The sequence below is a fragment of the Myodes glareolus genome, chromosome 7, assembly GCF_982192425.1.
Source record: "Myodes glareolus chromosome 7, mMyoGla1.1, whole genome shotgun sequence".
In the NCBI taxonomy this organism is placed as follows: domain Eukaryota; kingdom Metazoa; phylum Chordata; class Mammalia; order Rodentia; family Cricetidae; genus Myodes; species Myodes glareolus.
This window is the reverse complement of record NC_142032.1, coordinates 51,775,654-51,799,142: the sequence shown is the minus strand read 5'-3', so window position 1 is coordinate 51,799,142 and position 23,489 is coordinate 51,775,654. Positions and strand designations below refer to the sequence as shown.

General features: G+C 50.0%; 1 protein-coding gene across 7 annotated transcripts in view; it reads right to left on the bottom strand.

The window, feature by feature from the left end:
• Positions 1-98: 98 nt before the first annotated feature.
• Positions 99-23,489, bottom strand: part of Cd6 (CD6 molecule) — a 39,937-nt gene continuing 16,546 nt past the window's right edge. The window contains exons 2-13 of one of the 7 annotated variants that reach the window (XM_048458218.3): positions 11,574-11,636; positions 10,337-10,687; positions 9,465-9,776; positions 8,754-9,056; positions 7,153-7,215; positions 5,388-5,528; positions 4,966-5,061; positions 3,600-3,716; positions 2,189-2,260; positions 1,725-1,982; positions 1,409-1,513; positions 99-1,053 (exon numbers count right to left, since the gene is read on the bottom strand). In XM_048458218.3, coding sequence (XP_048314175.3) covers positions 986-1,053; positions 1,409-1,513; positions 1,725-1,982; positions 2,189-2,260; positions 3,600-3,716; positions 4,966-5,061; positions 5,388-5,528; positions 7,153-7,215; positions 8,754-9,056; positions 9,465-9,776; positions 10,337-10,687; positions 11,574-11,636 — 1,949 coding nt within the window. In that variant the 3' untranslated portion in view covers positions 99-985. The remainder of the gene's footprint in view (positions 1,054-1,408; positions 1,514-1,724; positions 1,983-2,188; positions 2,261-3,599; positions 3,717-4,965; positions 5,062-5,387; positions 5,529-7,152; positions 7,216-8,753; positions 9,057-9,464; positions 9,777-10,336; positions 10,688-11,573; positions 11,637-23,489) is intronic. The other 6 variants (XM_048458220.3, XM_048458219.3, XM_048458221.3 and 3 more) reach the window with 6 other exon arrangements.

The following is a 23,489-nucleotide window of genomic DNA, read 5'->3' as shown; positions in this document are numbered from 1 at the left end:
ACATGTGCACGTGTGTGCACACAAACACACACACATGCACACATACACACACAAGCACACACAGCACTGAGTTTAAGGAATTGTCACAACACACCTCATTTTCACTCAGCAATCATTTAATCTCAGGAACTGAGGACAGGCCACCATAGCCTGGCTGGAACCCTCCAGTTTTCTGAGGCTGTAGGGAGGTCCTGTTTAAAGTCCTGGGTACAATAGCCACATTCACCTAAAGCGTTCTTGTCAACCCGAGGGGATCTCTGGGGACTCATAGCTTCTGGTGGCCTCTGGCCCTCCAGGACAGACCTCTGCACTCTTGCCCCAACTGAGCTGCCCATCCCTTGATTCTGTGACTGGGAAGGGACCCCCGTTAAACCCCAAGGAGCTCAGAATAATGTTCTATTGTCCAGGGATAGAGACAAGGTCCAGCCAGTGCCTGTGGTAGACTCAGAGAACTCTGGTGGGCAGGACTGGCCTCGGCCCGACTGGGTGGGAGCACGTGTTTGTCTTGGTTGCTCTCAGCTGACAGTGCCCAGGAAGGCCACGTCCCGGGCTATGTGGGTGTTTCTCTGATTACACTCAGACAGTAGTGCCTTCCTGAGTGACAATGGCAGCCCCTGACCCAGGACCTCTCTTGCAGCAGTGAGTGAGCTGCTCAGCCCCTTGGCAGCTTCCTGAGACTTAGGATCAAAGTACCTGACACGGCAGAGTGAGCTGAGGCCTCAGAGTCACCTAGCATGGCCCTCCACCACTGCCAGAAGTGGCCAGACCCTGCTTGCTCAACCCAGAGCTCAGTGCCCACACCGTTGGCCATGCCTTTGCTCCAGGCTCCTACAGGTTGATGGAGGGCGAGGATGAAGGTCTGAGAGAATGCCCTTCCCCCTCTGCTAGGGGCCGCAGCCTCTTGGAAGCTGATCAGCGGCAGAGCAGGAGAGCGGAGGGAGGAGCCATCCGACCTCTGGGACCCTCAGGTCCTCAGGGACCCAGGCTAGGCTGCTCCGATGTCATCATAGTCCTCCTCTTCATCAGTGGAGTCTGACTGGGGGTCAGGGGGTCCTGTGGGGCCAGGAGGATGAAGTCAGCAGTGGGCAGAGTCACGGGACATGCCATGCCATGGGCAGTGAGCAGGCCCGTGTCCACCCCCTGCCTCGGTCCCTGTGGCACCATCTGAAACCATCTCATCCTCTTGCCTGCTGCTGCCTCCAGTCCAGAACTGAGGTTCCCAGGCTGGTGCACAGTGAGTGAGTGCGTGCGGGCAGCCTTACTGCTGCTGACACCTCCCCTATGTGGCCAACAGCTTCTGCTTGGATGCCTCCAGTGGCAGTGAGCTCACTTCCTCTTGCAGAAACCTCCAAACATTTCTCCACCCTGTTCACATCCCCCACCCCCACCCCGCCTCTGCCCCAGGTACCTGGACATTCAAACTGCTCCACTGGAGGATTGTGGTGTGGTGACTGAAAGTTCTGGTACCACTCTCCGGATGAGGTGCTGGAACTGTCACCGTCTGCCGTCCCTGCTGAAGATCCAGACTAGTTACTCTCTGCCAGGAGCAAGCCTGAGGACCCCGGAGAGCCAAGTCTGGAGCTAGGCACATGAGGAAGAAGAGGCCCAGAGAGGGAAGGAGACTTGTCCAAGGTCACACAGCCAACTGGCTACTCAGAGTTTGGGTTCTGTGCCTCTGCTGGGTAGGTTCGACATAGGATTGGGACCTTGGGGGGACACACAACTACCTGAAAACATTGCCTGAGAGCCAGCCAGTTCCAAGTTGGGGGGCTGCTCTGTGGAGGGACTCTTCTCAGAAGAAAACACCTGGGAACTCCACGGAGGTGGCTTGCTGCTGGGATTGTTGCAGTAACCCTCCCCAGAGGAGGTGCTCGACCCACTGTCGCTCCTCACGTGGTACTGAGAGCCCAGAGGGGGCACATCTGCCACACAGGGTCTGGGGTCAGCAGCTGGGATGCTGGGAACATGTAGCTCTTCCAGTCCTGGGCCAGGAAAAGGGAAAGAAGGAAGCAAGAGGGTTTTAAATTAGACTCCCAGCAGAACTTACTGCTTATGGGAATGTTAGGCCAGAGACACTAGTTGAGGAAAGTCTCTGCTAGTATATCCAAACATGAGCTCAGCTACCGAGTTTGGAGGCGGTGTCAGCACCCTGCTTATCTTCTCCAAGACCTGTCTGCTCTGGACTCACCTTCCTCCAAGGGTGGCATCCGAAACCTGTTCTGCTGAACCTCCTCCTCTGTCACCCGATGCCTCTGGGAATCTGCAGGAAGCAGACTGGGTGAGGGGGGTGGGTATGAGGTCCATCTCCTACGAGGAGCCTGGAGGAGGACAACCCTGACTGGGACAGGATTCGAATTTCATCTATGGTATCTCAGGTCTACCATGGACCAGTGTGGAGACAGGTGGTTCCCGCCCACCCCTGCCCCGTGCCACACATGCTCCTCATAAGAATGTTACCAACTCAGTGACTCGCCCCCTGGTTGGTCCAGAAATGGGCTGCTATTTGACCTGGGAGGCACTTCCTGGGTGGAGAAGCCACACGGCCCAGAATCATTGCATTCTGCCAGCTTCAAGGCTGAGGCTCAGGCTTAAGAACGTGGGTCAGCTCTTTGAAGCCTGACCGTGACTGTGAGTTCCAGTGCCATAGCATTTGGGACACAACATGACACCTTATACACCTGAGTTCAGATGTCCCACTGTATCTGCATGGCCACCAAGCCTCACCCATGGGTCAGAGGAGGTGGATCCTCCTCTGGGATCCTCCCAGAGACCCCGAGTCAGGGGAGAGGTGGGATAGCGTCCCTCCTTCCTCTGCAGAACCCTCAGCTGCTTCTGTACAGGCTCCCTGCCCCGCCCCTCTTCCAGCTAGCAGGCTTGTTCTCAGTGAGGAATGGAAGTGAAGGATAACCTTGCTGTCCTGCTGTGTGGATATGGCAATGGCTCTGCACCATGTAAGGTCACAGCAGCGTTGAAGAAATCTGGGACTCCCTCAGTCTCCAGGACTCTGATAGTTGGAAGGTTTCTGTCACGCATGACCAAACTCTGGTACTAACTTGATTGTACAGTAGGCATAAGTGATGCTCAAGGATTTTTGACATGTTTTAAGGGGATACGTAGAGGTGTGGACCCTCCGGCCTTCTCTGTTGCCCAAGCATTACCTGGGTTCTGATGTAAATGCCATCTTCTCTGGTCCTGCTCCCAGCAGGCAGTGGGAGAGCTAGACAGACTAACTAAGAGGCATACGCTGGCTTGGTGGAGGGACTGGGCAGACTGGAGTAAGACATGGTTGGGGGATGATGAGTGTGTAAGAATTTGCCCAAGTTGTGTCTCACCTGGACCCTCAGGGTTTGCACAAACTCAGCATCCTTAGATGCATGTGAGGGGCCTGGTGAGGGTACTGAGACCTTACTCAGCCAGAGATAGAAAAGGCCACACTCCTGTGAATAGGCAGATTGCCAGGGTCACAGGGCACTTTGAAAGTTTTAGGACCATTCGAAATCAGTACAGGGGAGCAACAAGGAAGTCCCGTGAAAGTCTTGTGGGCACCAGCAGGTGCCCTCCTGCAGGTCCCAAGCCCCTGGAGCCAGCCCAGCACTCACTGTAGAAGGTGGTCAGGGCCACAGGCGGCTGGGAGCTGAAGTCATATTGCTCATAGTCAGAGCCGGAACTGGTGTCCGAGTCCTCAGGGACCCGGGGCTGGATGAACAGCATAGGCGCTGGGGAGAGAACAGAGGATTGGGGCACAGGACCCAGCACCAAGGTGGGCAGAACGCTGAAGGGGAGAGGCTGAGAGCCCAGAGGCAGGGACAGGGGGCAGAATAACAGGTGACCCTTTTTGTTTCACAACGCAATGAGATTGGGCTCAAACTTTTTAGGGGCAAATCATGTGTCCTAAAGTGTGTGTGTGTGTGTGTGTGTGTGTGTGTGTGTGTGTGTGTGGAGAGATAGCAATCTCTTTTTCTTTGTTTGTTTTTTATAAGGGCTTCGCTGAGTATACCTGGCTGGCCTGGATCTCTCTTATGTCAACAGAACTAGCCTTGAACTCATAGATACCTGCCTAACTTTGCTTCTGGAGACCTAAGATTAAAGCCATATGCTGCCAGCCACTACCCTTCACCACATTTTGACAGGTTCTCTTATTGGGACCTGGAGCTTGCTGAACAGGCTAGACTGAGTGGCCAGTAAGATCCAGGGATCTATCTGCCTGTCTCAGCTCCCCAGCACTGCGATTACAGCCCCATGCTACCATGCCTAACTTTTTGCATGGGCACTGGGGACTGAATTCAGGTCCTCATGTTTGCAAGGCAAGCACCTCAACTAACTGAGTTATCTTCTCAGTTCTTTTTTTTTTTAACTCAGGGAATATGAAAAAAATTAAGACCCAAGAGAATCTTTTTTCTTTCTTTTTTAAAGATAGGGTCTCATGTAAGCCAAGTTAGCCTCAAACTCAATATATAGCCAAGATGATCCTGAACTGCCGATCCTCCTGCCTCTTCCTCCCATGTACTGGCATAACAGGAGTGCTCCATCGTCTGGGTTGTGTGCTGCTGGGGACTGAACCCGAGGCCTGTATGTATTAAGCAAGTACTCTACCAATGTAGCCACACCCAGCCTTTGTTCTGGGTGAATGGTGATGGGCCCTGTGGGGCATCTGGTTGGGAAGCATCTTGAGAAGTGACATCACATGTCTACTAGCTAGTGAGCAGAGATAACGTTTCCTCCGAGAATCAGCAGTCCAAACACTTGGCTGTATTTGCTCAGAACTCAAAAGCCCAGAGTCGGTGCAAGGCTGAATTAGAAAGTCTGCTAAGTCAGAGAGGCCATGACTGCTCAAGGCAACACACCCTGTGCATAGTCTGGCTTGGGCTCCTCTTCTGTTGGTGCCACTTCGACCTCAGCAATGGCGACCCTCCAGAGTCCACCCTCCCGTCCTTCGCCTGCCGTCCCCCACGGGTGACATCCTACCTTCTTTGGGAATGGTGATGGGGACAGCGTGATAGTTATTGCTTCCTGCTTGGGTGGCAGTGGGCAGGTTCTGGTGGTTCGCTGAAACAGGGAGGGCTGAGGAAGGGAGGGAGAAAGCCTACACATCATTTTTATTTTCCTGTCTCTCGGTCTTTCAGCTTCCATCAAGGACACATCTCCTTCACCCCACACCCAACACAAACGCAGAGTCTGCTTCTCCTGAGAAACCTCCGCTTGTAGGCTCTACTGCTATGAATGCTTGGAAAATCCTTCCCACCATCAGGAGGTTTCCCCAGGCCTGAGCTGGGTGGTCCTTGCAGGACCATTTCCACCGGGGCTCTTCCACACCTCAGGTACTGGGGGATGCCTATACCTCACAACTGTTGTGTCCTGTGCAGTAGCTCTGGGAAGGTCACACCTACCATATCGTCCTTTCGCTCTCAAGAGAAGAACAGCTATGAAGATGAGGGAAACAAGGAGGAGACTTCCCAAGACAATACAGGGTATGAGGAGTGTCAGCTCTCGAGACTCCTTGTCCTTCACGCTCACCGGCACTGAAGATTCTGGAAACCCAGTTCAAGCAGGAAAAGAAATGGATGTGAGCCCCTTTAACACCTTCCTTTGCCTTTTCACCTTCGTGAAGCGTCCCCACCTTCCTTTTCACCCTTTTCCTCCTCCAGTCTTTTATTCAAATCTTCCTTCCCATCGGCTTCTAAGTACCTCATCGATGGTAAGTGCTCTGTGAGTGCATATTAAATGAGCAGTTGACTAAATGTATTTACTGTCTGAAATTTCCCTTTGGCTACTAGCCCACAGCTTGCTCTCCCTCCCTCCCTCGCTCCCTCCCTCCCTTCCTCGTCCCTCCCTCCCTCCCTTTCTCCCCCATCCTCCTCTCTTGGCCTTCTGCACTCAGCCTTTGTTCAGCAGACAATTCTTTAGTACCACTGTGTGTCAGGCATTATATCTTACGGTTACAGCATGAAGACATTATCAGAGGCCTGGAGGCTCTGTCAAACGGGGAGCTGTAAGGAGGGCCACAGGCCCTGGCGGTGTCTGCTTTCCCAGAGGAAAACACAGTTCTCCATCAGCTCTCATTTTCCCTCCTTTTCTTTCTGGCTGCTGACAGGGATGGTTTGGGCTAGGAAGGGAAGGTTGATTTGCTACCCAGAAGCAGTGTGAGGGGATGCTGAATTGTGGGGGTTCTGGGGTGTAAACCCCAAGGAAACCGCTGGGGCTAAGGGAAGTGTTGACAATGGATCCCCACCTGACTCCAGGAGGCCCCGTGTCTCTTTGCATTTTGGAGTAGGTGTGACTCCCCACCCTGACATGGGAGCTGCAATTTCTGTCAACCTCATTCCATAGCCTGGGCAGTTCCTAGCGTCTCACTCCTGTCTATGCTCTTTATTCATAGCCAGGGCCTCTGACAGGGCTCTGTTCCTTTAGCATCTCCTCCAGGCCCTGTCCTGCCCCATCTTGAGGGTCTGAGGTGGGTGGAAGTGATCAGGCAGAGTGGCAGGAAGCGCAGCCAGTGCTGGACCTCCACAGGGCTCTCACCGCACAGACCGTTCTGAGGGTTGGAAAACTCTCTCATGAAATAAGAGAACATCCCTGCAGCAGGGATGTGAGCCCCAGGAACCAGCTCTGGTGCTGGCCAAGCCACACAGAGCTAGCAGACGGACCTGGTACAGATCTGGAAAGAGAGCTCAAATTCCAAGTGCTGGCCAACAGGACTGCTGTCACCCTAACTCTGGACCTCAGCTTGTTTCTCAGATTTTAGAGAGGCTTCCCTCAGTTGATGGGGGTGGGTAGCAGAAAGGTTTGGGAAATAATGCAGGAGGGCACTAGATCACACACCCTAAACCTTACTCACACTGACTGGTGCTCTTGGTATCCCACCACCTATCCAGGCCAGGAGTGTGGCACCCAAGTGGTTCCAAAGTACTTAGGTACTTAGGATCTCTCTGGCTCACAAGACGTGTGTGTGTGTGTGTGTGTGTGTGTGTGTGTGTGTGCGCGCGCGCATGTGTGTGGTGTATATTGCTCACATAGGTCCTATATGGCAGGATGCCTCCCAAGGGTGGGATTCATCAGTGGGATTGGGAGCCCAGTCCCCAGGCAGACCCCCATGACTATATGAACACACATGTAAACACAGGCAGTTCCACTGCTGGGAGAAGATACACTCACCTATCGTGACCGGAATTATGGAAGGTCCTTCAGCAGTGGACAGGTTGAGGTGTCTCCGGGAGTCTGTTGGAAAGTACCACCCATTTACTTAATGAGTTTACTGAGTACCTACTGTGTGCCAAGCCTTGATCTAGAAACTGAACAAGGCAGACAAGCGTCCTGGATCCCACTGTGGGCCTAAGGGTATAGGAACCATGCCCGTAGCAGTGAGAGGAAGAGGCTTCAGTTAGGGTGGGGGTGGACAGAACTATCCCTTCTTCCTCTGTAAGCTACTGCAGACTGTGTCCTTTCCCCACTCAACTTTCAATTGCTCTTTGGGACCTCAGGAACTAGGAAGCTGTGTTCTCGTTAACATAATCCACACCTCCTCTAGCAGATCTGCTTCCTAGCTTGTGGCGCCTATACAGCCCTTAAGCCATAGCATCTCAGTCTCCAGCTACCTAGAAGAGCACCCTTTATTCTGAAGCCACAGATGTTGAGGAGCTGCCCCGGTCCTCCTTGCTTCTAAACAGCAAGACTGGAACTTGGAGTCAGGATTCTGAGCCCAACAAGGAGGCTCACACTGTGTTCTGGCAGGTGGGGAACCTTACTTTCTTTTTATTTTTATTTATTTATTATGTATACAATATTCTGTCTGTGTGTATGCCTGAAGGCCAGAAGAAGGCACCAGACCCCATTACAGATGGTTGTGAGTCACCATGTGGTTGCTGGGAATTGAACTCAGGACTTTTGGAAGAGCAGGCAAGGCTCTTAACCTCTGAGCCATCTTTCCAGCCCCCGGAACCTAACTTTCATACTACAAAGCCTCTGTCACCGGAGCAGTGGCCTCACTCGGTGTGATAGCATGCCAAGTTTGGACAAACGTCTTTTTAGTTTCTTTCACCACATCAATCACAGCAGGATTTTTGGTGTTTCTTTTTCCCTCTCCTTTCTTCTCTTCTCCTTTCTTTCCTTCCTTGACGTGTTGAGGTTTGAACCCAGGGCATTAGGCACACCTTGGCAAGTGGTCTACCACCCAGCTGTACCTCCAGTCTGCTTTTATTTCTTTGTGGACCATAAGACACCAATGTTATGACTTCCACTGTGGTCTTAGAATTGGAGAAGTGCAGTAGCAGCCCCCTCCTACAGTGGATGTAAGACCAGACCGAAAGAAGCTGCCAAGAGCCTGGCAGTGTCTGGCATGTGGCTACGGCTCCAGATGCTGTCACTCATGTTATACCCATCCATGTTTCCTAATCTGCTTTTTCCTGCAACCATCACCTTTGGGATAGCAAGCTGGCTTCACCTGAGTCATTCCAGTCAATAGGGACCAATTAGCACGTAATAATGACTTCCTTGGTAATTACTTAACCCATGAATTTGGTTCTGAGTTCAGTGTCTTGCAGAAAAAAAAAACAAAAACAAAAACAAACAAACAAAAACGAAACAAAAAACAAAACAAAAAAAATCATTCTGATCCATTAGTAATGTCTGCCTGAGCATGGTAAGGGCAGTGACCTTTCTTGGGCCAGTATCTGCCAGTTGCTAAGCCATCTGGAGGCAGAGACAAAGGCAAAACTTGTGGATTAGATCTAGCGGTGGAGGGACTGGGGAAGGATTACCTGAGCAGACGACTCTGGCTGCCAGCGACTGACGACACAAGTAGGAGTTGTTGAATCGCCAGAAGCAGTTGTTGAGGGTGGGTTCCTCTCCTTTACAGGAGTAGTACATTCTACCCTCCAGGGAATGGGGCAGCCCCCTGGGCCGATCCACCTCCGATCCGCACCCCAAGGACTGACAGAGCACTTTGGCCTCAGACGGGTACCACTCGCTGTCACACACGGTGCTCCAGACCCCTCGGAAGTACACCTCCACCTGCCCTTCGCAGGAGTCGATGCCTCCAGTCAGGCGCCAGGACTGGTGCTCTGTGGGCAGGCGACAGAGTTGAGTTAGAATGTTCTGGGCCCAAACCGCTGCCAACCTAGAACCCCATCACAGAGATGGGCCCGCACAGCTCTTGCTTTCTTCCCTCTTGCACCCGTGATCCCTCTGCCCATCCCAGCTGCTCCGGCCAGCCCCCTGGTGGGACTCTAGATCTTGACTGCTCAAATGTGAGCTGTGAACAGACAGAAGCAGCTCATTCTGGGGGTTGTTACAGATCACTTCACTAACGCCATTGCTGTGGATTTAAAGAAGCAGCACAGGCGGGACCAGAAGCCCTGGCTCCACAGGGATGGGGGAGGGGTAGATACGACACTCCCCGCCTTCAATCCAACTTCTACTAAAGATGTCCCATCATAAATATGTCACCTCCTTCAGGCTCGACCACTGACCTGAGCATACCACTCCTGCGTCCTCCTTGTGACCGCAGTACTGGTCTCCAGGCAGCCCGGGACAGTCCCACAGATAGTTCTCGGTCCCGGAGCAGTTCACCTGGTCTCGGTGGATGGGTCCTTGGCCGGGGGTGAAGTGCAAGCCAGCCAGCGCTTGCACTGCCCAGCCGCACTTCAGTTGCTTACACACCACGTTTGCATCCTCCTGGTCCCACGTGTCATCGCACACTGTCCCCCACTCGCCGTGCTCCAGCATCTCGACGCGGCCAGCGCAGCGGCTGCCACCATCCACTAACCGCACAGCCTGGTTCTCTGAGGATGGGAGGGTTTTGGATGTTGGGGGGTGGGGCAGGAAGAGTGGGTCCTTGAACTCCGTGGGAGTGGCTATAACCTAGAGGGAGGATTGGGAGACCCCTCTAAAATGTGAACCCCGTGGGCGTGACTTAGAGATTATGTGGGAGGAATGTTAAAGACAGGAAGCAGGACTAGGGACCAGGTAGGCAAAGCCTTGAGTATTGTCTCAGTCACCAAGACTCAGAGCAAAGACAGCCTGGGAACATGACAACTTTATCTTCCTGGAGGGAAGAGTGAACATACAGGTCCCAGTCAGGAAGGGTACAGGGAATAAACAGACTGGGTTAACATAGGAGACCAGAGCAGACCAAGAGGATGCTCTGGAGATCCAGCTGAGGAGGAGTCTGCAGGCCACATCTGAGGTGATGCTCAGATCTGGTAATGACACGATTTGGTGGACCCAGCAATGTGGAACCCCTGAGTTGGTACGACTTGGGAGGCTGGTGGTGGAAGTCTGGGGACCAGAGTTTGACTGCAGTGGTTGAAGTCTAAAATGTGGGGTAGTTAGGGACATGTACCTGTACAGGTGAGCTGCACCAGCCTCTTGTCGCTGCTGCACTTGTGGTCCTCCACCTTGCAGAGATGCCAATTGGCTCCGCTGCATCTCACGGTTGGTGCCTGCACCCATGTCGTATTCCCAGCAATGCTGATATTCTCAGAGGTGGCCCTGGGTGACAGCTCCGAGGTGGGTGGTATCAGGTAGGTAGCCTTCTCCAAAGCACCACATCCCAGCGCTTCACACACAGCCTCGGTAGTGACTCTGTCTCCGTCCACAACGCATACAGGCTCCCAGGATGTCATCAGTAGAACCTCCACAAAACCGCTACAGCGACTGCTCCCGTTCACCAGGCGGACCCCCAGCTGCTCCTCTGGAAGCATCAAATTTGAACTGAGAGCTCGTCAGAACTTTGCTCCCCCATAGGAATGGGGGTGAAACTGACAACTGGGGGATCCGCCTCCACCCTGTTTCATGACCTTGGCCAACACCTCTCCAGGCTCTGGGTCTCGGGCCTTCCTGCCAGTAGGATGCAGGAAAGACAGGTGCACATCAAGGCCTTACTCTAGCGTTCAGTTTAGAGAAAATGTGTGACTCTGGAACCAAACTGGTGCTTTATGGTAGGCTAGTCCCAGTGTGAGAATCAGAGACTGGGTCCCACAATCCCCTCTCTGGTACCCCTGTCTCCAGTGGCATCCTTTGTAACAGAAAATCAGGATTTTGGCTCAGGGGCCCTTGTTGGACCAAGAGTCCCTTCCTAGTCCCTGGGCTGCACTGAAGGTGCTAACCTAGAGGACACACAGGACCTGCTGTTGCAGTGGATTGGGTGACCTTCCTATAGGAACCTTTCTTGGGTTCCAGGGACCTTTTTATAGAAATGACCTGTTCCTGCTCCCCAGAATGCACCCCACTGCTTGCTCACAGCTAGCTCTGCACAGAGTAGGGCATCAATGAACACTTGCAGAGAAAACGAAAGACAGGGTTGATGGTGCTCATCACCCCACCACAAACCCCGGCTTGCACTGCACAAATCCCTCAAGTGGCTTGTGGTATACATGAGACTCTCAAATACAGTCGTTCTCAGACTGCAAGGAGAGCCTAATGGGACCCTGGTTCCCAGGCCAGGAGGAGGGGGCGTTCTCTGGAGTCAGAGGGCTTCCTTGGTACCTGAAAGTCCACTGTCCTTTCTCACTAACCCAGAGGCAGTCTGCTTGGCCACAGAAAGTTGACTGCAGGGCCTGGGAAAATGGTGTGCTTACCTGGGTCCAAGGGCACATGTGTGGTGCTGCCGTTTCCGACGGAGGGGAATGAAGATGGGAGGCCTGAAAAACAAAACAGCGGCAGCCGGGGTGAGTGAGGGAGCTCCAGCCTGGGAGCCACATGTCCTAATGACGGGAGCCTGCTGAGGCTTTTGGGAAAATGTGGTCCTCAGCCTCAGGTTTCTTTGCTCCCTTTAGCCTGGGGTGGGGGAGGCTCTCGCTGTGTGGGAATCATTGAGCTACAAATTGCTTTTAGGTGACAGAGAAACTGGTTTTCTCTAAGGGCCTGTTCCAGATCTTTGCATATCATAATTCATTTACTCTCAACAACACAGTGCAGGTATAGTTATCAATCCATTTTACAGATCAGAAAGGAAAACACAAGTGATAAAAAAAATGCGTTGCCAATGCCAGATACGGGGCTTTTGTCTCTTTAGTGCCATTGCTGTCCACTCTGTCCTGGGAGGCTAACGTCAGCATCTGCCTAGGGCTTTGGGCTGCTGTTGGATCTAGACTATGGGGAGCCATAACAGAGCTGGGAGGGAGGGAGGCCAGCAGGAACATGGTGCTTTTCCCCCTGGCCCCCTCCCTGTGAGGTCTCTTAAGCAGGTTGTCCCTTATCTGAATGCCATTGCTTCTCTCAAAGTATAATCTCTCCTCAACTGTCTCCCTCCAGATTTCCCTGCTCACTGTGTTATCTAGGGCCCAGGGAAGTCCCGGGGCAGCACCCTTGGAGACACAGTTCTTCCTATCTAGGCCCTGCCATCACCCTGATAGAAAGTAATCAGGTCTTTAGCTGCCAGTCTTCACCAGTTCCATCCTTTGCTTCCCAGCCTGACCTATATGGGGAAATGACTCAGAATTCAAATTGCAAACTCCACAGCGACTGTAATATTCAGAGCGAGAATTCAGATGCGCATGAATGAAGATTGCAGAATTTTGCAGAATTCCGGTTCCCATAGCAATGAGCCAAGTGCTCAGGTGTGGCTTTTAATATTTGTGCATATGCGGGGGAGGGCGAAGAAGGGAGGGTTGGAATGGTGGCTGGGGGGCTGTGTGTAAGTGTATTAGCACGTGGTTGAGACTTTGTATTCATCTGGTTGAATGTCCGTGTGTATGTGTGTGTGTGTGTGTGTGCGCAAAATCATGTTTGGGGTGGGGTGGAGCTGAGGGCTATGTGTGAGTGTGTCAGCATGTGATTGAGACTTTGTATTTATCTGGTCCTATGTCCAAGGATGTGTGTATGCAACCGTGCGTGTTTGGGGTGGGTGGGGGTTTCAGCTCCTTTGGTATCATCTCTCTCGGGGCGGACAACCACTTTCTTGTGCGTAAAGATGAGTGCTATTTCTCCTAGACCAGAAAGTCCTGGAGGGCAGATCCCAGCTGGGTCCTCCAGGACACAATGTTTGTTGATTGGCGGACTGAATGAAAGTGCAAACTGGAAGCTGCCAGCTCCCAGGAAAGCTGTCACCAGTGTACTGAAACTGGCTGTACTCCAGCACCGTGGGCTTTGTGTTCCAGGCACTGTCCAGTCCCTGGTTGCAAGAAAGGACCTGGCTTTGTGTGGCCTTGAATTTCTTGCTGTAGGAACAAGAACAGAGGCTACCTCAAGCCTTGCTTTCACCATGATCCCTGTTCACAGAGATCCCAGGGCAGGAATCCTTCCTCCTTGTCACCAACACTTTGACCATCAGTTCCCATTTCAAATTGGGTCACTTTTTTTTGCAATAAAACTTCATGAAAAGAAACTTTTGCCTTTCCCCGTGAGTTTACCTTGTACCATTAAGAAGCCTGGACCTAAAAAGGTGCAATGCTGATGGAAGAGACAGCTCGGCCCCCAGACTCAAATGGTGGAAGGAGAGATCACTGCAGTGGGTAGACTCTGACCTCACGCACATGCTTTGGCATGAACACACGCAAACAAATACGTGTGCTTTTTGGAAAGGAAAGCAGTGTTCGGTGCATTTTTATGGAATAGCACAAAACTACCCGCGGAGTCAAATGTCTGTCCGTGGGAAAACTGCTTGTAAAGTCTGCTCATAGCATGGTATCATATGCAGCCTTTTGAAAGACAGAGGGCTGAAATAGCGGCACACGCCTTTAATCCAAGCACCCTGGAGGCGGAGGCAGGTGGATTTCTGTTTGAGGCCAGTCTAGTCTGCCTAGCACATTCTGGAGGCAGGAAAAGAAAAGAAGGAAGAAAAAAGACATAGAGCCAAGTTGTTCTGAGGGATTTTCATGCTTTTTTAAGTAGAAAAGGTAAGACACAGAGAAGAAACCATGAAGGAAATGTTTTGTTCAATGGCTGTACTCTAATTTAATAAAGCAGTCACGTGTGTAACAGGTATGTATGTGAACAGTGAGAAAACATTGAAACGCAAAGCTCCTTTTACACTGCTTGCATAAAATAGATCTCAGGTGCTGCCGCAAGCATATTAAAAACAAGCAAAGCCCGGAGGCTTTAGTTGGGTGAGTGTCTGACATGCTTTGGGTCTCATCTTTTGCACTGCACAAAGCTGATACAGTAGCACTTGTGTGTATAATCCCAGCACTTGAGGGTGGCGATAAGAGGATCAGAAATTTAAGGTTATCCTTCGCTACACAATGATTCACTGTTGCATGTTGAGTTCACTGACCACCTTAAATTGTCCTTCATTTTCCTCAGACATGACCTTGAACTGTGCTTTGCGTGCTAGGAAGCAATGGACCAAGAAGGGGAAGAGGTAGAGAGAAGAAAGGGAGAGAAAGCAACCCCAAGCAGCAAAGAGGCTGCCTTTGCAGTCCAGTCTCAAGCAGAAGCCCAAGTGGGACAGGAGCTGCTGTAGAGAAGGTTCCAGGGGAAGGTGCCACCAAGGGGAAGGACAAAAGTCCAAAGGGAGCCAGGAGCAGCACAAGTCCATGATCCTACTACCCAGCGGAACTGAGGGGAAGCCAGAGAATTCCAAGTCAGCCCATGCTAGGTAGCAGAACCATCTTAGAAAGAAACAAAATCAAGCCAGAGCTGCGGAAGAACCCAGGACAGTGGTACATTTCTGTAAACCCAGCACCTCAGAGGCAGAGGCAGGAGGATTAGAAGGTCAGTTGCCCTTGGCTACATAGTGAGCCTCAGTATCAGAACAACAAAGCCCATAGAAGAGTCTGAGGAACTAGGACTCCGATTTATCCTGTGTCTTCAAGGCTCATGAGCATCCTAGGGGAGGGATGCTGGGAGAGTGGTGGGGAGAAGTCTGGACATGAAAAGAGAAGCTGAGGCCCCCAGGCCATCCCAGCATTGGAACAAGTTCAGTAAGAAGATTCTCGCTTCCCTTCCCAGCACTGGAACAAGTTCAGTAAGAAGATTCTCGCTTCCCTTCCCAGCACTGGAATAAGTTCAGTAAGAAGACTCTCGCTTCCCTTCCCAGTTGTATGTGTCAGTTAGGTACCAGCTACAGCCCAGGGCACCTGTGACCACGACTCCACCCGAGATGCCAAAAAAAGCATAGGTGCCTAATGAAGCTGAGTACGTGATGGATGAAGGGTTCATGTTGGGGAGGAGGAGGGGAAGGGAGAACTGAGAAATAAGGAGATGAGTCTACAGAAAGAACCTCGTGGGAAGTGTTTGTGCCACTGCTGGCAGCAGGGTTAGAAGCGTGGAAGGTGATTTCAAGTACACACATCAGGAACAGATGCAAAGGAAGCCCTCTGTACCTGAGCTCTGCCTCTGGGCTTGTAGCTTGCAGGAGTGACCTTGAGGGTAGGGGCTGAATTGGAGCCAGAGAGCTCTCCTGAATTGTGCATTCCCCCCCATTGGATTAGGGGAAAGGGAATAAAGGGGAAGAGAGTACAGGGGAAGAGAAGGGAGGGGGAACTTCCGGATCTGGTTACTCATGGGGCTCAGAGTCCATACCTGGAACTAGTGGTCAGAGAGACCTTGCTCCAGCTGAGACTCTGTCTCTGAGCCCCAGGTGACCCCTTCCCAAACTGGAAAGAAGTCTCACCATAATACAAGTTCGTGATAAGAACAAATCAATATGACATTTAGTCCTTCAGGGCCTGGGGACCACAGCACTCCAAATGTGCTGTTCTTACAGATAAAAGCTTCTGGTCAGCTTGTTTCTCAAAGTACTAAAGCCAAAGCAAGCAGATATCCACTCTCCCAAAACTAAAGACTCCCAAGTTCTCTGGAAACCACTGAAGAGCTGGCTGGGAGCACACAGCACATCCAAAAATGTTTGTCATAAATTACGTATGGAGGGTTTTTAATGACTGGGTGAAGGTTTACAATAAAATGGCGATTCACCCTCTAGAAAGTTGGTAAATCAGATAAAGGCTTTGCTTCTGAGCCGGACAACCCGAGTTTGGTACCCGGGGCCCACGTGATGGGAGAGAACAGACTCCTGCAAGTTGTCTTCTGATCTGACCATCCCAACCACACCCACACAAAATTATAAAAACTGAATTAAAAACGGCAAGTGAATAAATAAGAAAACGAAGCACACCTCTAGGTGTGTTGAGGATGTTTCCCAAGAGAGTTCATCCACTAGGGGAGGAGATCTACCCCGAATGTGGGTGGCATCATCCCACAGGCTTCGAGAGAAGAGCAAGCTAGTAAGTGCAACTATGTGTGTGCTCTCTCTCTCTCCCTCTCCTCTCTTCCCCCTCATTCCACCTTCCCTCTCCCCTCCATCTCTCTCTTTGCTCACTGGCAACCATTCAGTAAACTGCACCCTGCCATGTATTCCCTGCCGTGACGGATGGACACCTCTGAAACTATAAGCCCAAATCAATCTCCTTTTCCCTTAATTCACTTTCAAGAGTATCTGCCGCAGCAACAGAAAGCCCGGCCAACACAGCTCTACTATTTTTAAGCGACACATGGGCAGCATCCATATCCGTTTTGTGGGCCACATGCACCGAGCACAGAGCCTCGCCCAAAAGGAGTGAGTGCTAAAAGGATAGAAATAGAAGGAGCTCAGTCTTTGCCAGTGAGGAAAGATCATCGGAGAAAGAGAACACACTCTCCTACTGTGAGGTTTTCTGTTTTCTGCCTGCTTCGTGTTCCCTTAAAATGCCCATGTATTCTACGTCAGAACAAAAGCTAGCTCACCTACTTACTCATCAATCTTCAAATGAATGTGCCAGGTGCTGCCCATGGCACCAATGAAATGAGTTTTAGGGCTGACTATCTGGGCATTCTGCTCACACAATCCTGCAGAGAAAACTAGAAAAAACCATATGGCCAGGTTAACCAAAGCCAACTCCCTCCTGGGGAAGAAACAAGCAGCTTAGATGATTGCAAGATCTGGGCATTTTCCATGCAAATGTCAGCATTCTCTAGGGGGAGGCGCGGTGGGGGGTCACCAAGCTAAGCACTTGCAGAAAGGGATCTTGGTTGGTTCTTGTCGTTAACTTGCTGGGTGACCTTAGTTGAGTCCTTTGCCTGTCTGACTCTGTTTTCTCACTGGTGTAATGAGTAAATGACCATTTTGATCTCTTCTATCCCCTACAGTTTTTGATAATTCGATTAGAATCTAAAAAGAGAGAGAGAAACTATTGAACGCTTGCCACGTGTTCTACAGATGTACCTGTCATTCAGCTGTTTTACGCGGAAGGTGGACCAGAGGCCTCTCAAGAACTTTCTAGAATGGGCCCCCTTTTTAGTCTTATGTCACTATCAAATAAACAGACACAGTGAGGTGCAGCAAATGGTCTAGGGACACCCAGCCGGGCAATAACAAGGGCAAGATTTGAACCTGAACAGGCTAGCTCTTGAAGCCACTCACTAAGTCCCCAAGTACAGACAGCAGCTTTTTTACACACTGGGCATCCCACTGCAGTGGCTGGGTCACTGCCACTGTGTGTGGAGAACTCACAGCCTAAAGGCCGCCAGGAACATGAATCTGAAAAGACTAGAGATTGTCCTGAACAGCTTGGTGGGAGAGCTGCCTGCGCTGTGGCCCCATGACAGTGGGCACACGAAGCACCCGGCTGTGCTAGGGTCCCATGACAGTGGGCACATGGAGCACCAGGCATGTGGTCTGTACAGCTGAGGGACAGAAAGCTTCATTTCACTTCGTCCGAGGCATCTCTATTAATTTTAAGTTCACGTCAACCCTTGGAGAGCTTCTTTAAAGGATAAATTATTGGCATCATCGTCATCATTGTTGTGTGAGGTGGGAGCTCATGCCACAGTGCATGTGTGGAGGCTGGGGGATAACTCTGTGGAGCTGAGTCTTTCCTTCCACCTGTGTATAGATTCTGGGCATCTAATCTATGTTGCCAGGCTTGCTCAGCAATTGTGAACCTCCAGAACCATCTCTATTGGCCTGGAAAGCTTTTAAAAAAATGCTTGGAACAACTTGGGTACAACCATCTCCTTGTTCAACTGGATAGTTATGAAATCTTAACAGATACTTCCTTTCCCTTTCCCCTCCTCTTCCTTCTCTCTCCCTCCCTCCCTCCCCCTTCTCTCCCTTTCTCTTTTCTTCCCTCCCTCCCTGTCTTTGTTCTTTTCTTCTTTTTTAGACAGGATTTGTCACACAGCTAGCTCTTCTGGTATTTGCTTGTAGCCTATACTAGCCCTCAGACTCCCAGCTATTCTATTGCCTCGGCCTCCCAAGTGCTAGGCTTACAGGTGCAAGTCACCATACCCAGTGCAGATTGCTTATTTCTATAATTAATGTTCAAATTTAGATGGCCTTTAAATATGAGGTACATACCGTATTTTAATGACTTAATGAGGGAAACAGAGTATAAAAAAAGACTCACTAATTATTATTTTGATACATTAAAATGAAAATATTTTAAATAATAAAACATTGTTAAACTAACTTTTGTCTGTTTGATCAAGGTAGCACTATTAGTGTGGAGTTTCGGTATGAGTTCATTTTACTTCAGAAGCCTTACATTTTCCATTCACCCGTGCTACCTATGAAAGACTTGGGGACGCACAGAAGTCTCTATGTACTTGACTGACAGAGACACGTGAGGGTCAGAGGCTCAAGGGCTTCCAAACCCAAAGCATTTCAATCTCTCATGTCAAAGAAATCAAACTTTGGGCGTGTGCATGCGTGTGTGTGTGTGTGTGTGTGTGTGTGTGTGTGTGTGGTACATGAACACGCATGTATGGTGTATGCACACACATGATTGTGCAGAGGCAAATAGTGGGCATTGGTGTCTCTTTCACTCTCTCCCTTATTTTCTTGAGGCCGGGTCTGTCACTGATGCCCAATAACCCCGAGGGATACCCCTGCCTACCCCTAGCTGCCACACAGGTGTGTGACCATGCCTGGCTTTTTACAGGGGATTGAAACCAGGTCTTTATGCCTAAGCAACAAGCACCCTTACAAATCAGTCCACCTCTCCAGCCCAAGAGTGCAGCTTTTAAAAGCATCCTTGTCACCACAGCACACAGCAGAAGATGTTCACCTGCTTGGCTCATTCATGCCTCGCTGAATTCTAATTTTCTCTCTTTTCCTTTCTGCCAGCTACTCCAGGCAGAAGAAAGGGGCAGTTCAGAACCTCTTCTATAGGGTCTTCACAGTTCAATAGGGTTTGGGTCTCCCCTGCCCCAGTGGGAGACAGTGAGAATATGTGAGCTGAATTCTTCTCAACGCTGAGAATCAAGCCTGTTGCCTGTTTGCCAATGTAGGCAACAAGCCCATTAACATTTGCTGAACTCAGCTTCATGCTGGGAGCTGGGGCGGGTGTGAAGGCGATAAGAGGAAATGGAATGATCTACAAAGTTAAAGCAGCACACTTCCAGAGCAACAATTCTTTGGTGTCAAGGTCTCTGCTCTCAAGACATTCTGTTTTCATGATTTAGAAGAGGAACCGTGGAAACAAACACAGTGATTTAGATCACCGTTGTCAATCACCAGCTACATGACCTGGCAAAGTCGTTAAACCCAGCTAGCTATAACCTGGTGCTGGGCACAATACACACAGTGCACATGGGATTGCTCTGGGGGTGATGTCTGTGAAACACTGAGGACGTGGCACATGGTAGCCACCTCACCCTTCATCCTGAGGCTCCATCCTCACTTCTCTAGTTCAGTACAAGTGGATTTGAGAGCGCAGAGGACCATATATTCTGTCCTTGGCATCGTGGTGACCATGAAGCCGCGCAGCCTTTGTCTTTGCACAGAAACAACCATCCTCTCCCCAATGCCCTGTGCTCTCCCCCTCCCTCCCCATCTTTCTCCTTAACCTAATTAGAGCTGCCGCTCCTTCACATCTTAGCTGCTGGTTTCCCTGACTCTGCAAACGTAGCATCCTCTGTTCCTGAAGAGGAGATGTGGGCTCTGGTTGCCATAGTAACTAGAGTTTCTCTATATGAAAAGGCTCCCTTCTTGGCCTCCAGGCCTGCTCAGATTGCACCTTCTTTGCAGCTACCAGACTATACGATGAGATACCACTTCACAGAAAGGAAAGAACACTCAAAATAAAATCCCCAAGGAGTGAGAGGGAGACCTTGCCTCCTAGAGAGCCCAGCAGCCAGGAGCATTGCCTTTTCCTTTGCCTCATACCTTTGATCTCCCACTAAGGATTCAGACTAGAGTAGAAGAGAAAGTCCAGGTCCCTTCCTAGAGTCTCGCTCACTGGGAGATCTTAGACAGAGTCTTGCTGTCTGGTGGGGGAGGACCATCTGTTCTAGCAGATGTGACACAGCAGATTGGAGTCAAGCACAAGTGGGTTCAAAACTTAGCCTAGGAGCTAGGGACGTCGTTGTATCAAGTGAGGACGTGACCAACTGCTTCGAGATATGGTTGAGGGAAGGTTTTTTATTGTAGATATGAGGGAGAGTACAGACAAAGGCATCTGGAAGAGTCCAGAGCAGGGAGAGAAAAATAGAAGACTAAACATGAATCAGGTCATGAGAAGAGAGAGAGGAGGAGAATGAGAGAGGAAGGGAAGAGAGAGCAAAGAGGAGAAAGGGCCAAGAGAGAGGACCAGGAGTCAAGAGACCACAAGGTCGATATGGCAGGGATATATAGAAGTGAGAAGCTGGGGGAAGGGAAGTCCGTGAACTGGAGAAGTTTAGGATAGGAGCCAGGGTGCATGGACTCTGTAGCAGGAATATGGGCTCTGTGCATGGGCTCTGTAATAGGAATGCTGAAGGAGCCTGGGGGCCAGCATGTGCTTTGGATGCTAATAGGCCCCACGGTTATCCACTTGTCCCATTTCTTTTGCCTGGACAGTAGTTCAGTCAGGAGAGTCATTGCCTAGCATTCATGAGACCCTGGGTTCCAGAGCCACCATCACACAAGCAGATGTGGTGGTGCACACCTCATGGGGGAGAGGAAGGTGACAAGTTCAAGGTCATCCTTAAGTACATTGTGAGTTAGAGGCCAGCTTAGGGTGCATAAGACCTGGTCTCAAAAAAAGCAATAATATTTATTTTCAAATATTCAGTTTTCCTTCCAATGGAGTGATCTCAGGCAAATCTCTTCACACACTGCCTCCTCATGTGTGTAAAAACCTCACAGATCTGATACAAGATCACAAGAAGAGCCCCTTCGGGAAACTGGCTCAGTCAGTACCCAAGATAGTCTTGTTGAATCGACCAGGACAAATATATAACATATGTGATAGATACGTGTACGTACATATGTCTTGTGGGTGGGGAAACCCTAAATATACAGGATGTCCCTTTACTTATAATAGCAACAGTGTAGAAAAGGACCGGCAGTGATTCCTTGATAAAACTCTAGATGTTGAAAACCATCCCTTCATGTGTGTATCTTAGGAAAAAACGTCCCGGGTGTTTTCATGCTGATGTATGTAAAAGATGCTCATTGTTAGCAGAAGAAAGTGAGAATCAATCTAATAGCCTATAAGTTGTAAGCAGAGTGTGTTGTATGTAGACCCAATAACCTAACTGAAAGAATCAGTTCATTGGCACATCTTCAGAACACAGGGTGGAAGTTTAGGACCGTGTGTCCCATAGTAAGTCACACATATTATCTATACCCTATGCACACTTGATCTTGGCTGATCATAGAAGCCTTAGCTAGTACTAAGGTTAGTACTTGGATGGGAGAATGTCATCTATATACAATTCAGTTCATATCCTAATGCTGCCTTCTGTGCATGGATGAATTTTTGTGTAATAAAAATACAAAAGCATGGAAGAAAAGATGTACACACCATGCTGGTCGTGGAGGGTGGATGCTCTGGGTGGCAAAGACAAGGGAGTCTTTTGATAATATCTGTATGCTTTTTCATTCTAATTAATAATATCCTTATAAGATCTGGGCAACTGTAGCAAAAGAAAACGTAGCTTAAATTTGAAGGATAAGGATGATGTTGGCTTGTTTAAAACACCCATAGTACACTTGTATGCTTGTGATAGTTATCAAAACGCTTCTGGAAGATTCTGTAATAGTGTAGCAACGAGATCCATCTTTGAGGGCCACCAAGATGGCTCGGTGGGTAAGACACTTGCTGCCAAGCTTGGCGACCAGAGTTCTAGCTCCAGCAGCCTCGTGGTGGAAAGAGGGAATGAACTCCCGGAAACCGTCCTCTTACTGCCGCATGGAAGCTGTGGCATGCATGCAAAATAAATAAGAATTACTTTTGAAGGTAGCATTATTGGCATTTTCTGGACTTTCAAAATTCTGTAACATTTATCGTGTGCAATTGTAGTGAAAAAAGAAAAAGAATTGATGAATGCACAAGTGGGAGGCCCTGGAAGTGGAAGGTCCCTTTCTTGGTTGGAAACCATGGTTTTCACTCTCTGTAATGGTGCTCAGAGATAAATTTCTTGGTAAAGAGATAGGATTTAAGAGATGAAGGAACTTTCTGAAACAGTAGAGCTTCTAAGAAGCAGAGCAAGGATCTGAGCCCGACTCGGAATATTCTGGACTCCTTCAATTATCACCCAGTCACCTCAGGGTGACTCACACAAACCCTGGTTACCTTCGTGATGGATGGAAGAACCCTAAGGTTAACTTCACTCCACCAGTGCTTCCTGAGTCAAACCCAGGACAGCCACCCTTCTGTAAGGAAGTGGAGGTGTGGGACCCTGGCATCATCCAGCCTGAAGGCCCAGATGTCAAGAATTCTCTCCGTAGAATGTAGATGCTGGCAGAGAAGGGACCAATGGGCCAGGAGGGCAAGGACTGCTCCGTTGAGGCAGAGTAGCCAGCAAATCCAGGAAGATCTTGGTTTTGTTTTCTCAGTTCTAAGAATTACAGCCAGGGTCTAGCATATGCTGGGTAAGTAAGGGCTCTGCTTGGAACCACATCCTCAGCCCATTGTTCTTTTGGTGTTTGGTTTTGTTTTCTTAACAGGATGGCCTTAAACTTTGCTGTGTAGCACAGGTAGGCCTTGCACGTACGGTCCTCCAACCTCAGCCCCCTTAGCTAAGGTTATGCATGAGCACATCCATGCTTGGCTGAAGTTAGGAAGGCTGGAGGAGAGGTCAGTGACCTTCAGGCTAATGACCCTTCAGGAAGAAGATTCCTACTGGTCTAGTGAACCATAGCTACTTGTACAAGAATGCCCCTTCTGCCGAGTGGTTGAAATACTTACGTCACACGAGGAAATGCTAGGCAATCATCCCAGGGCTCAGAGAGATGGCAGCTGAGACGAGCTGACTGATCCTCTAGGGGACCCAGGTTTGATTCCCAGCTTCCTCATGGCAGTTAGCAACCACCTGTAATTCTAGTTCCAGGGGCTCTGACACACTTTTTTGGCCTCCATGGGCAGTGCACACATGGTACACAGATGTACATGAAGGCAAAATACACATAGATAAGTCTCAAAAGGAAAAAAAATCCATCCCATTTCAATGACAAAGAGGCTCAGAGAAATTAAGTTACCAGTCTCAGGTCACATGGCTTGGAGATAACAGAATGGGAATGAGATCCAAGTTTGCTCTCCAGATCCCTCTCCTTTCAATATATCAGGTGGCTGCAATAGATGAGAGGAGGT